The 13,821-nt window shown below is 34.1% G+C and overlaps 1 protein-coding gene across 3 annotated transcripts in view; it reads left to right on the plus strand.

Annotated features, from left to right (window-relative positions):
- The window catches only part of LOC145683405 (uncharacterized), an 868,942-nt gene that overhangs the window by 148,986 nt on the left and 706,135 nt on the right, over positions 1-13,821 (plus strand). For 2 of the 3 annotated variants that reach the window (XM_081754742.1, XM_081754741.1), the window contains exon 3: positions 5,622-5,642. The exons of the other annotated variant lie outside the window; for it this stretch is intronic. In XM_081754742.1, the coding sequence (XP_081610868.1) occupies positions 5,622-5,642 (21 nt within the window). The remainder of the gene's footprint in view (positions 1-5,621; positions 5,643-13,821) is intronic. 3 annotated transcript variants of the gene reach the window in all.

The raw sequence follows: 13,821 nt of genomic DNA on the forward strand, positions 1-13,821 counted from the left end.
AAGTTTATACCAATTTAAAGTTTCGCTGAAAACAGCACGCAAACAGAAAACCTTAAAATATTCATATTTTTTCGATTTCTGAGTAGCATTCAAAGAGCTTTAGAGTTCCTGCTAGATTAGACCAACAGTCCTTCGTAAATAAAGATTTTATAGCAGTTTTAGAGTTACGTTGCTAACTTCACGTAAAACCAAAAATATTCAAATGCCTATATTTTTTTTCGTTTTCTGAGTGGCACTCAAAGAGTTCTAGAGTTCCAGCTAGGTTAGACCAATAGTTCAGGATAAATAAAGATTTTATAGCGATTTTAAAGTTTCGGTGCTAACTTCACGTAAAATCCGAACATCTTAAAATGGTTATATTTTTTTCATTTTTCTGAGTAGCAATCGATGAGTTCTGGAGCTCCTGATAGGTTAGACCATTAGTTCCGGGTAAAAAAAAACTTGAAGCAATCTTAAAGTTTCGAGCTAACTTCACGTAAAACTGAAATCTTAAAATGTCTATATTTTTTAGAATTCTCAGTAGGAATCGAAGAGTTCTAGAGTTCCTACTAGGTTAGAACAACAGTCCTGTGTAAATAAAAAATTTGTAGCGATTTTAAAGTTTCTGTGCTAACTTCACTTAAGAACGGATATCTCAAACATTCTATAGTTTTTTAGAGTTCTGAGTAGCACTCAAAGAGTTCTGGACTTCCTGCTAGGATAGACCAACAGTTCTGGGAAAATAAAGATTTTATAGCGATCTTAATGTTTCGGTGCAAACTTTACGTAGAACCAAAAATCTTAAAATGCTTATATATTTTTAGGGTTTTGAGTAGCACTCAAAGAGTCCTACAGTCACAGCTAGGTTACATCAAAAGTTCTGGGTAAATTAAGATAATAAAGCGATTTTAAACTTTCGGTGGAGTACCATTTGAAGAGTTCTAAAGTTTCTCATGAAAATTTAGAAAAGTACTGGCAAATTACGGAATAAATGAAAAATAAATGTTTCGTCACAATCTACTGACAACACATGCAATCGGTGCAAGTCACGAACAAGTATATAACACGGGCCTAATAAAATTCAAACAATGTTACCAAAATCATTACAGATATCGACAAGTGTGCCGACCAAAGTTTAAAAAATCATAATTTTAGAGGTGTGAGTAGCACTCAAAGAGTTCTTGAGTTCCTGTTATATTAGATCAACAGTCCTGCGTAAATGAAGATTTTATAGCGATTTTAAAGATCCGCTGAAGACTTGAGGTAAGACCAAAAATCGTTCGAGTTCTGAGTAACACTCAAAGAAATCTAAACTTCCTGCTACGTTAGACGAACAGTTCTGGGTAATAAAAGATTTTATAGCGATTTTAAAGTTTCGCTGAAAACATCACGCAAAACCGAAAGTCTTAAAATGTTCATATTTTTTTTTTAAATTTCTGAGTAGCACTCAAAGAGTTCTAGAGTTCCTGCTAGGTTAGACCGTCAGTCCTGCGTAAATAAAGATTTTATAGCGATTTTAGTGTTACGCTGCTAACTTCACGTAAAACCGGATATCTTAAAGTTTTTTTTTAGAGTTCTGTGTAGCACTTGAATACCAACCACTCACTTTAATATAACATTGTCCACTATTGGTTGATGACCAAAAATTGCCCAATCACAAATTAGTTTAGATGCCACTTAGACACTTGGGGTGACTTGCTGATTTTCGTTCTCATGGGAAGTGAAGTAGAAAGGTCTCTCAGCAACTTTTCGAACAAAGAGTTATTGTTCTACGCACACACACATATAGTAATAAAGTTAAGTTTGTCGTCTTCAAGTCAGTGTATGGCGATAAGACTGAATTCACTCTTGCCAACTAGCGTCCTTTTCACTAAGATTTGTTGGAAAAATTAATAAAATAAGCGTTTTAATTTTCTTGCTCTGATGAGCGTCCCGCTAACGATAGCAATTTTCTAAGGCCATATGTGAGACCTGGGTTTCGGTGGTTATTAATGTTATCGAGAAAACCTGTGAGAAACAAAGGATGGACTTAACCCGTACCTGTGCTGGTGGGGTATGAAAATACCCCATTGTCTCTATTATGTTACGCATGTTTACTTCTCGCTAGCAGATGGCGCCGTCCTCCACAGTATTTTCACTTGACAGTGCCCTTGTGCATGTGATGCTATTAAGACGTTGTTACGACTTTACTGCTACTAATAATACGTTATTGGGGTGCAATATTATCCCAGAAGCACAGTAACGTCAGTTTTTTATATAGATTATATTTATACTTCTTTTTCGCTGAAAGTATTCCTTGTTTTTATTTTAACATATATATTTGTGTTGTTATACTGAAAACATGGCAGACGAATATCACATAGTAAATCCTTGGGTGAAGACGAAATCATTGCTATACTGCAGAACCAATTAAAATCTGATGTTGAATCAAATGCAGATATTGAGTACAATATCGAAAGCAGCCATTCATCTAGTTCAGAACAAAGTGAAGACAGTACGTCATTCGATGATGATAACAACGATGTTTCTGATTTCTTCTATGAAAGAAAAATAAATGTTTTAAATGGAATAAAAGTGCTCCTGTAAAGAAACGTACCAGCTCGTGAATTATTATTTTGCATTTACCTGGAACAAAAGACTGTGTAAATATGTTCCTTCAGGAGATACTATTGATTGTTGGGAACTGTTTTGTTCACAAGTTATCTTAGGGTGTATTTTGGAAAACACAAATGTGAAGATCCAAGAAAAACGTGAAAAATTTCGTGATCCCAAACCTTCGTACACAAATGGCATTGACATGATAGAGCTTCGATCGTTCATAGGCCTTCTCTACTTATCAGGAATGATTAAATCAGGACACGAGGATGTGACAAGTTCATTTGCTTTAGATGGAACTGGAAGGGATATTTTTCATTCTACTATGGGTGTGTCGAGATTTCCTTTCATACTTTCGTGTTTACGCTTTGATTGTACGGAAACAAGAGAACAACGTAAACAAGATGAAAAACTTGCTGCAATAAGAGATGTGTGGAATTCTTTTGTGCGTAACTGTCAGACATAATTTGTTCCCAGTGACAACGTCACTATTGATGAGATGGTAGTGCCTTTCTGTGCAAAATGCAGTTTCAAAATGTACATTTCCAAGAAAAGCGCCAAATACGGAATAACAATTATAGAACTTTGTGATTTAAAAAAAACTTTTTATATGGTTAACGCAATCGTTTACGTGGGAAAGAATCCTGACAGAAATCAAGATATTAGTGTTATAACAGAAGCTGTTCTGAACCTGATATCACCAGTCGAGGGAACGAACAGAAATATAGCTGTGGACAACTGGTTCACTTCGATTGAAGTAAGAGATAAATTGAGGAGAAAAAGCTAACCATGTTAGGAACAATGAAGCAGAATAAAACCCGGATTGAGCACATGTTCAAAGCAAACAGAAAACGACCAGTTAAGACAACAATCTTTGGACACTCGAAAGATTGTACACTTTGCTCTTATGTTCCTAAAAAAGGAAAAGCTGTTGTTCCAGTTTTAAGTATGTATTTTGATCAAGCAATTGATGCAAAAACGGGGAAGCCTGATACGATATTCGATTATAATAGAACAAAAGGAGGTGTGGACAGCTTGGACGAATTATGCGCAAACTATTCAACGTCCTTCGAACCAGAAGATGGCCAATGGTTATATTTCATGTTACTCTGAACATAGCTGCAGTAAACAGTCAAGTAGTTTCTAAAACAAGTGGAACTTATTTCGGAAATAAGTCATCACTGCCTGAAAGAAGAAACTTCTTGAAGGAGATAGGTATGGCCCTAGTGAAACCTCATATTTCCAGAAGAGAAACAAAATATTAACTTAGGAAATTACAAGAACTTGTAAGAAGAATGAGCGGGAAGAAACGTAAGAAAGCCAAAGAGACAGCAGCAGAAGAAAATGCAAGTAAAAAGGTAAGGAGATGCGCATTTTGATCGCGTTCACTGGACAGAAAAACAAAAGTGTTTTGTAGCAAATAGCACAAAAGTACCTGCAAGGACCACTATAATTATGTTTTCCCCGATTATGTGTAATATTTTCTGTATATATTATATACAATGAAAATGCTGTTATATTAATAAAGTTAATTTTCACCAGGGGTCTGTAGGTACCCCACCAGCAGGTAAAAGTTACTTTTTTTACCAGCACAGTTAAGGGTTAATGATTATATTGGAACAGACCAGATTACATACATTATCCTAAATGTACTCCCTTCAGCATTAAAAAGAAAAAATCCTTAAAGCTCTTCTCATTACAAAATAGGTTTTATCGTATCATGAATATTTAAAGTTTGTTTTTTTAACAAAAGTTTTTCTAAAAAAATGTGACTTCACCATTTGTAACTCGAACTTGGGATACGACGGAAAACTATTTACCATCCTTCATGTAACGCAGTAATATAAAGGAGATAGTATCAGCTTGATTTATTTTTATTTTGGAATTCCTGCAGAAAATTTTTGATTTACAGAAGCTCACTAAAGAAGGACAAAGAAAATTGTGCCATCAGGGTCCATAATTTAACGTCGCTTTTGGTCCTATTACTCACCTTGAATCAACCCATTTATTATCTTTTTCCTTAGTCTTATGACATTTTTTGTGATTTTCACTTTTCCCTCAATTTTATGTTTCGGGATCGTCATCTGCGACAGTTAACCCGATTAAAACAGTTCATGTTTGTGAAAACAGAATTATTTTTGAGTGAACTTCACAACGCACGTTCCAACTTACTAGGCTGTCTCCTCATACTGAAAATACTAGAATTTTGATCCACATACTGGAAAAATTATCAAACTGGTAATTTGTCAAAAATACATTTTTGTAATTGTTTTAATAATCTTAGAAACAATTTTGTACTCATTTCGATTGTTATTTTTTTCCAAAGCAAGAATTGTCTACATTTTGTAATTAGAGATTTAAAGCAATGGACGGAGTGGAGGGCTATGAGGGAAGTTGGGAGGCCATTTCAAAATGTCAAAAGATCATTTTATTTGAGAAAAATCAAGGCTGACTAAATTTATTAAAACTAAAATATTATTTTGATAGTCAAACAATTGCAAACTTGATACCATCCAAAGTGTAGTTATTCCTAAAGAACTTCTTAAAAAAATCATTGTAATAGGTATTGGAATTTCGATAATAGTTCTACTGAAATTTTGAAAATAAAACTCAGTAGACACCCTGCCTACGCAGACACGTAAAGTTACATTCGATTAATTTTAACAAAATAGGTCCAAACTTCTCTTACCCGAAGCTAACCTGACTGTCCCTCTCATACGCTACTACACTCTTTTAAAACAGTCCTATCGATGTGCTGGTGAAGCGTATCTTGTAAAGGTACCCTTATTTTCTTTTAAAAAATAGTGCGAATAGTTTATTTATAATTTTTGAAGAAAGTATGTTCTTAAAAGAATAATATCGTGAAAATTGAAATTTTGTTTGAGGTACTGAATACTAATCCCCGTATACTAGGAAATCCCGTTTTACTCAAAAAATGTGGTTGTTGCATAAACGCTGATATCGATCTTAGATGTTAATTAATACAAGAATTGTAACAATTTGGTTTGTTGCGTGATACATTTAAGAATTTATTATTTTTATTTCAGACGAAGCATCATCATACTCAGGTGAGATTAGTCATATTTGGCTCTCCATTTACTAATAAGCAGTTTTCAAATATGTTTGCTAATTACGATAACTATATTTGACAGAAGTATACATAATTTTATCAATATAACATATTAACTTTGGTTTGGAGACATTGGGAACCTGATATCAGTTATACCTTGCTACACACGATTAGAAAATTCGGATATGTTTTCAGAAATGCTTAATATATATTTTGCTTCACTTCCGAACTTTTCTAAGCTTTTGTATATTACAATATGATAATGACATATTAAGAATGATATATATTATTAAACATTTTCTTTTATATGTGCAAAACATTTGTACATGTTTTTCCATAAAGAATGACCGCAATATTTATTGCTGTTCTGAGGCAAGGCTATTCTAATTCCAACTTCGTGTATCTTTGGAAGAAAGTAACTACGTTTCAACCTCCAATCCAACCTTTGCAATCGGTAAAAGTGTGTAGATTGTTTTCCAGTTTCTTTTAAAATAACGTAAGACTTCTTATTAAGTGTAGAGAAAAGCAACACTGATTGAAATACTTAAAGATACATATTTCGAAATCGTGTATTTTTGGCAGCACATAATTGTCATTTAGCTTCCCATGCGGAAAAGAACATTTAGATATGTGTAGGAAAAAATGAATAAAAGAAAACGTGGAGAAGATAGTTCTCGCATTCCTAGAAAAGTTAAAAGGAGAAATAGGAGAGAAAGACATAGAATTTGTAAAGGATAAGAATGACACTGTCTTGAAACTTCAGTTATGTTTTGTTACAAGTAACTTGGCCAGGGTCGTCATGTTAGTTCAGTGTTAAACAGCGGGATTTCAAATCGTAACGTCGTGAGTTCGGTTGCCGATTGGATGAAGTTTTCTCTATGAAAATTTATTTTCCTCAATGTATAAAAATTATATAAAATAATTGCAATAAGATGACTAAGTTATTTATAAAAAAAGTTGTATATATATCCATATAAGGACATAATATCAATATAAGGACATATCCATATAATCATTTCAGGACATTGTAGTATGTTGTAAGATTATAAAAAAATAAAGATCGTTTAAAACTAGCGCCACTTGTAATGAGTGGCTAAAATAGGAGCTACTATTTCTGGAGGTAGTTAACTGACCACCTTCTGGTAATTGGAAATTGAATGTAACGACGAGAGCACATGCTCCTATTATTAGTCGTAAATGGTGCAATATCATAGAAAGTTCCGAACTCTGTCATCTACGTTTTATAATTTAGTGAATTCTGATATTTTGATATAAGCTGGATAAGTATTTATACTATTTTCTTGAAAGTGACTAACATAATCAAATGGAGTTGAATAGGTGCCAAAATTGAATACTTATATGAGCTATTTTTGTGTTAAAATTATCTAGGAATGAAGTTTGCAATTTCTATGGCTATGTTTGACAGACTGAGTAATTATATCAGTGATTGTGAAGCTTTTATTTAATATTTCCAAAAGTGTTACGAGAAATAACTTTTATTGTGAGGCAAAATATATTAGTACGAGTGATTCAAGGGAACATTTAACCGTATTTGGCGTAATTCATCGATGGATTACATAACCAGAATTGCTGTATGAGTTATTGCAATTATCTATATCCTAGTGTGATTTTGAATATAATCATTCCACGTATTAGTGTAATAATGTATTTAGTGATATTTGTGAAAATACATTAAAAGCTTGAAATCACTATCGTCACCACGCTTTTGGTATTTCTAACGCACTCACCCAAATTCCATTATAATGACAGTTTTTTTAAATAATTTGTGTGGGTTTGATACCCTGCATCAACGGCGTCTAAATTATTACAAGACGTCGGCACAAAAGTTCAATTTCCAATCCCTAATTATAAATGGAATTTAGTAGGGAGTGTCTAAACTGTGCTTGGTGGAAGAATAGTGAACAAGTATTGTCATTGGAAAAAAATACTAGGCATAAAATTTTTAGTTGGAGTTTGCTACACCTTGGTAGATACGTAAATGTTGGTTATTGGTTCGTCTTGTCTGGCTGTTGGAGTGGTGAGAAGAGGAGAGCTATTACGACAGTGTGCTGTGTGTGAATAGCTGTGATTACCTGGTTGGATTGTGTGGAAGAAAAGAAAAGTGATAATATAAAGTTTGTGGTTAATAATAATAATTAGTGAAGTGAGTATGGCTAATAGTGAAGAACATGTGGAACGTGTTCCACAGTTAGTATTAAATCATTTTTCGAATGGAGACGCAGGAATCTTCAGAAGGTCAGTGGACAGCTATTCGGAAAAACAAGGACATGAGCCGGCTAACAAGGTAGGTGATTCATTTATTATGCCTAGAGGCGCTGTTTGCTTCAACGAACCTAACTTGTTATCAGGGAGACAACGTGAACCACAAGTGGACAGGTGCGCAAGGTCAGTTACTCCTGATATTGATATAAACAGACTCGGCTTAAATGAATGTGAAAATCAGATGTTTAATACTTTGCATTGCGATAGAGAATCAGCTGAATTATTTGACGAATACAAAGAATTACCGCAAAGAAATGAACTACACTGCTTTGAGGATTTACGACTTCCAAAATTGAATGAACAAGTTGTTACTAATAATCAAAACGTGGGAAACGATAGGTGTTGCTAATAATTCCTTTTGTAATTTAAGTCAAGAAATCAATTATTGTGACGGAAGCGATGACTTGCTGTAGATTGAATTTCTACTGGAAGTATAGGGTTTAAATAAGGATAATGTTTATCCATATGAATCAATAGTAATAGCTGCTTTAAATAAGAGTAAAGGAATTTTGCGTACGAAGATCTTAGAATATATGAGACAATGTGATAATTGGTTGATGCTTGCTCATAAAGTGTTCAAAAATTTTAGTTCTTCCTTAGGAAGAAGAGTTGTATCACGTAATTATGTTGAAACGATACAATCTGTAGGTCAAGATCCCATTCACTTTGTAGAAAAAGTGAAAGATAGTTATATAATACTGCATGGGAAATTAAATGAGGTTCATGTGAAAGAAATTATATTGAGTGGCGCAGATCCACGACTCGTAAGAGATATTTATGGGGTTCGAGTTCCAGATACTTTACAGGAACTTGAAAGGGATTTATTTTCATTTGTGACTCATTTAAAGAATGTAAGTATTTACAAGGCAATTAATGAATTTTCTGAAAGTGAGGAAAATTTTAAAAGGAAAGAGTTGAAAAAAGCTGTTTCATGTTTTGAATGTGGAGGACCACATTATGCAAGCAAGTGTAATTTGAAAAGAGCATTGAATTAATCTAGAAAGTTGCATAGTTTGCATTAGTAGATAAGAGGAATGCGAATGTTGGAGGAGGAAGCAAGAGTAAAGGAGGATATAGGCAAGAAAAGGGGGAAAATAGTAGAGATAATGATAGAAAAAGTAAAACTGTGAATAATACGTTGAGTGTGGGAGTAAATGGCAATGAACAGTTTACTAAGGAATTCAGTGTTGGTACCTTCGTAGAGGCTTTTGTGTTAGGAAAAAGATTAAGAGGGTGTGTAGACACTTGCTCAACTATCAGCCTGGCAAATTCTGGGGCTTTCAGAGAATGGAATAACACATTAAATAATAAATTCAAAGTGATTGTTGATTTGTTTATTGTTAAGGGTGTAGATAATAAAATGTTACGTTGAAAGAATCTGTTACTCTGCCCCTGAAATTGCTAAATAGGGTATATAGAATAAAATTTTATTTAGCAGAACATCTAAACCCAATGTTTATATTAGGGGTTAATGAGTTAAAACAAATAAAGGTTACTATTAATTTAGGAAGTAATAGGTTAGTATTAGGTTTGGAAGAAAACAAGACCATTCGTTTATTTGATCAATTGAGTCAAGCAAACTCAGATATTAGAAAAGAAGATGCGTTAATGTCTTTTGGTCCCATTGATTGTTTTCATGATAAGTTGTTCATTCCATCCGAAGAATAGGGGAATGAGAATGTAGGAGAAACGTACCATTTGGAGGGTGTGAATAAAGGGAAAAAAGGAAAGCATAAAGAGAAGCTAAGGTTACAAATAGTTGAGAGAGGAGAAACACATGAAGGGTCATTCCATGAAAACGAAATTGACCATTTGTCCCCGGATTCTATTTTAAATGTCAGTACGGAAGCTAAACTTAAGGGTAGCGATTCGTTAAGAACTAGGCAAAAGTTAGTTGACCCCAAAGTTCTAGAATTAGATAGTGGGTTACAACATTATGTAGATGAGTTAGCGAATCAATTTAAAGATATATTTGAAGAACACATAGGAGAGGTGCCTAATTTTTGTCATCAGATCATATTAAATGATGACCAGCCGGTAAGAGGAAAAGCTTATCCAATAAGCAGGGTCGCACAAAAGTAAATGGATAAAATATTGGATAACCTATTGAAACAGAATATTATTCGAGAAAGTGATAATGCATATGCCTCTACCTCTTTCTTGGTGCGGAATAAAGATATCAGTAAGAGATTAATCGTTAATTATCAAAAAAATAATAAAAAAATGTTACTAAATTCTCAGTATACCCCGAGAATGGAGGATATCATGAGTGAGTTATCCAATAGTTAATACTTTTCTAAACTAGATATTCATCATGCATATCACGTGATAAAGTTACATGAGGACTCAATTAAATATACTACATTTCTTACTCATCGTGGGTTATACGAATATAGGTATGTCCCTTTCTGTATAGCAAGCGGATCGTTCGCTTTAAGTAAATTAATCACAAAATTGTTGTATCATCTTAAGGATAAAGGTGTTACCTGTTATACAGATGATTTAGTGATTTACACAACAGACATTGAAAGTCATAAAAAGCTCGTTAGTGAAATTTTTACGATTTTTAAAGAAAGTAACATTACATTGTCATTCAATAAATGTGCCCTTTTTCAAAGAAAGATTTCTTATTTGGGGCATATAATAGAAAATGGCCATATTTACATGGATCCATCTAGAATAGAAGTAATTAAAAATTACCTTCTCCGAGGAATAGGAAAGCTCTAATTAGCTTATGTTCATTTCTTCAGTATTTTGCCAAGTTTATTCCTAATTTTCAAGATCTTATGGACCCTTTGAATAAGTTGAGGAGCCCGAAGGTTGAATTTAGATGGGGAGATGAGCAGGAAGCTGCCTTGAGTAATATTAAAATGATATTTTAAAGTCACGTAATTCTTAAATTACCAGACCTCAATAAGAGATTTTTCCTGTCAAGTGATGCCTCACTAACCTCCGTAGGAGGAATGATCTCAGAATTAAACGAAAAAGGGGAAGAAGTTCCTGTAGGGTTTTATAGTCGACGCTTGAGGAAACATGACGTAAATAAACCCATATTCCTGCTTGAATTAATGGCTGTAGTGGAAACTGTGGAACGATTTAAAACTTTTCTCTCTCATGCACCTTTTGAATTAAAAGTAGATAACATGGGGTTAAGTTATGCGTTACGTAATTTGAAAAGATTAAAGCCATATGGTAGTTTATTGTATCGTTTGTTTCAATTTAGTTTTACAGAGAAACATACACCTAGCGTTTTGAATATTCCGAGTGATTTCATTTCTAGATTGCACAATAAAAATGAGTTTGAAGAGTTCATAGAGGATCCTACTTTAAATGAAGAAATAATTAATAAGCTATTTGTGAATATTTGGAGTATGCCTTTTACAAGACAATCTATAGAAGAATTTCAAAATGAAGATCAGGAAATGAAAAGTATTATTGATAAGATTAAGAAAAAGGAAGATGTACCAGAATATAAAATGGTCAATGGAATATTGTGTAAGAAAACTAGATCTGTTCACAACCCTTATAAAATTTATTTACCTATGGCTTTGACCAAATCTATTATAGAACTCTATCATAAGCCAGGCTTGTCATTAGCACATTGTGGGATTAATAAATGTATAGGAAAAGTGTGATCTAGATTCACCTGGGAGGGTGTTATACCTGAGATTAAGGAATATGTGAGATCTTGTAGGGAATGTCAACTGGCAAAAAAGTAATAATAGAAAGAAGATAGGTCAATTGGTATCAGAATTAATTCGAGGAGTTAATTCTAGGATATATATATATATATATATATATATATATATATATATATATATATATATATATATATCCGTGTAACGTGGGTTCCTGTCACCACGGCATGGCGCGTCCTCAGGTTGCGGATCGAGGAGAAGGCCTCTAGATATAGAGGTTAGCTGCGAATATACTGAATAAGCAGTCGCGGACAGACGACTAGGAGTGGTCCTCCAGCTTGGGGGTTTGGGTAAGGCTAACACCCTCATCCTGTAAAAAAAGGCACTTGTTCAGAAACATTCACAAAAGCCTCGGACAAGGACTGATAACTTGGCACGACATCAGCCAAAGAAAATGGACATGACATTTGGAACATGGAATATTAGAAGTCTTTATAGGGCAGGCGCGTTAAAATCTGTAACGAGTGAGTTAGAGAAATACAGGATGGACTTAGTAGGAGTTCAGGAAGTTAGGTGGGAAGGAAATGGATCTGAGAATTCCGGAAATTTTACGTTCTTTTACGGGGAAGGAAATAAAAATCACCAGTTAGGAACAGAGTTTTTCGTTCACAAACGAATATTACCAGCAATTAAACGGGTTGAATTTGTTACTGACAGACTTTCTTTTATTACTCTTAAGGGACGGTGGTGTGATATTATTGTTTTAAATGTACATGCTCCAACTGAAGATAAGGGTGACGATATAAAAGATAGTTTTTACCAAGAAGTGGAACGGATATTTGACCAACTCCCGCGATACCATATGAAGATTCTATTAGGGGATTTCAATGCGAAGGTAGGACGAGAGGATATTTTCAAACCGATTATAGGGAACGAAAGTTTGCATAAGGAAAGTAATGACAACGGTGTTAGACTCGTAAACTTTGCAACATCCAAAAACCTAATCGTGAAGAGTACAAAATTCCCACATCGCGACGTTCATAAATACACTTGGACATCACCAGACGGAAAAACACATAATCAAATTGACCACGTTTTAGTAGATAGAAGAAGACAATCTAGCATAATTGACGTCCGGTCGTTTAGAGGGGCTGATTGTGATTGAGAGATTATCGTTGAATAAAGGTAATACTCAATGTCCGAAAACGGAGAGATTTAATTTAAAGAAATTAGAAGAGAGCCAGGTAAGAGAGGAATACCAGATTGAAGTTTCGAATAGATTCTCGGTTTTAGAAGACTCGGAGTGCACTAGTGTTGAGGATACTTGGATTGAAATTAGAGATAGCATTAAAAGTTCAGCAATAGAAAAACTGGGACACGCGAAAATACGTAGGAACAAACCATGGTTCGACCAAGAATGCATTAAACTAGTAGAGAAGAGAAAACAGGCAAAATTACGGTGGCTACAAAATCCGAATGAAATAACTACACAAAATTTCGCAGATATCAGGCGGGAAACTTCCAAAACTTTTAGAACAAAGAAACGGGATTTTTTGAAAGCTAAAATTAAGGAACTTGAAGATAATAGTAAAAATAAAAATATTCGGGACATGTATAAGGGGATCAGCGAATTTAAGAAAGGCTATCAACCTCGTGCTTATATATTAAAGAAATCTGACGGAACAGTTCTCACTGATACGGATAGCCTCTTAAATAGATGGAAAGATTTCTTTGACGATTTGCTGAACACGCAGCCAAAAACTAATGTGCGTGGAGAAAAGGAGATACACACCGCAGAACCGTATATTCCAGAACCCAATCGAATAGAAGTGGAAGCCGCTATAAAGAAATTAAAGAAACACAAATCTCCGGGTATAGATGAAATTCCGGCTGAGTTAATTTTAGCTGGAGGCGAAAAATTGTGGAACAAGATACACAAACTCATTCTCCTTATCTGGAACAAGGAAGAATTGCCACAAGAGTGGAAAGAGTCAATCATTGTTCCAATTCACAAGAAAGGCGACAAAACTGACTGTAATAATTATCGATTCATTTCTCTTCTGTCAACATCCTATAAAATCCTTTCAAATATTCTGTTAGCAAGATTGACCCCATACGCAGATGAAATTATTGGAGATTATCAGTGCGGATTTAGACGAAATCGATCAACTGTCGACCAAATATTTACCATTCGCCAAATACTCGAAAAGAAGTGGGAATACAATACCCCGGTACATCAACTATTTATTGATTTTA

Source organism: Thermobia domestica, chromosome 4 (genome assembly GCF_964235325.1).
Source record: "Thermobia domestica chromosome 4, izTheDome1.hap1.1, whole genome shotgun sequence".
Lineage (NCBI taxonomy): Eukaryota > Metazoa > Arthropoda > Insecta > Zygentoma > Lepismatidae > Thermobia > Thermobia domestica.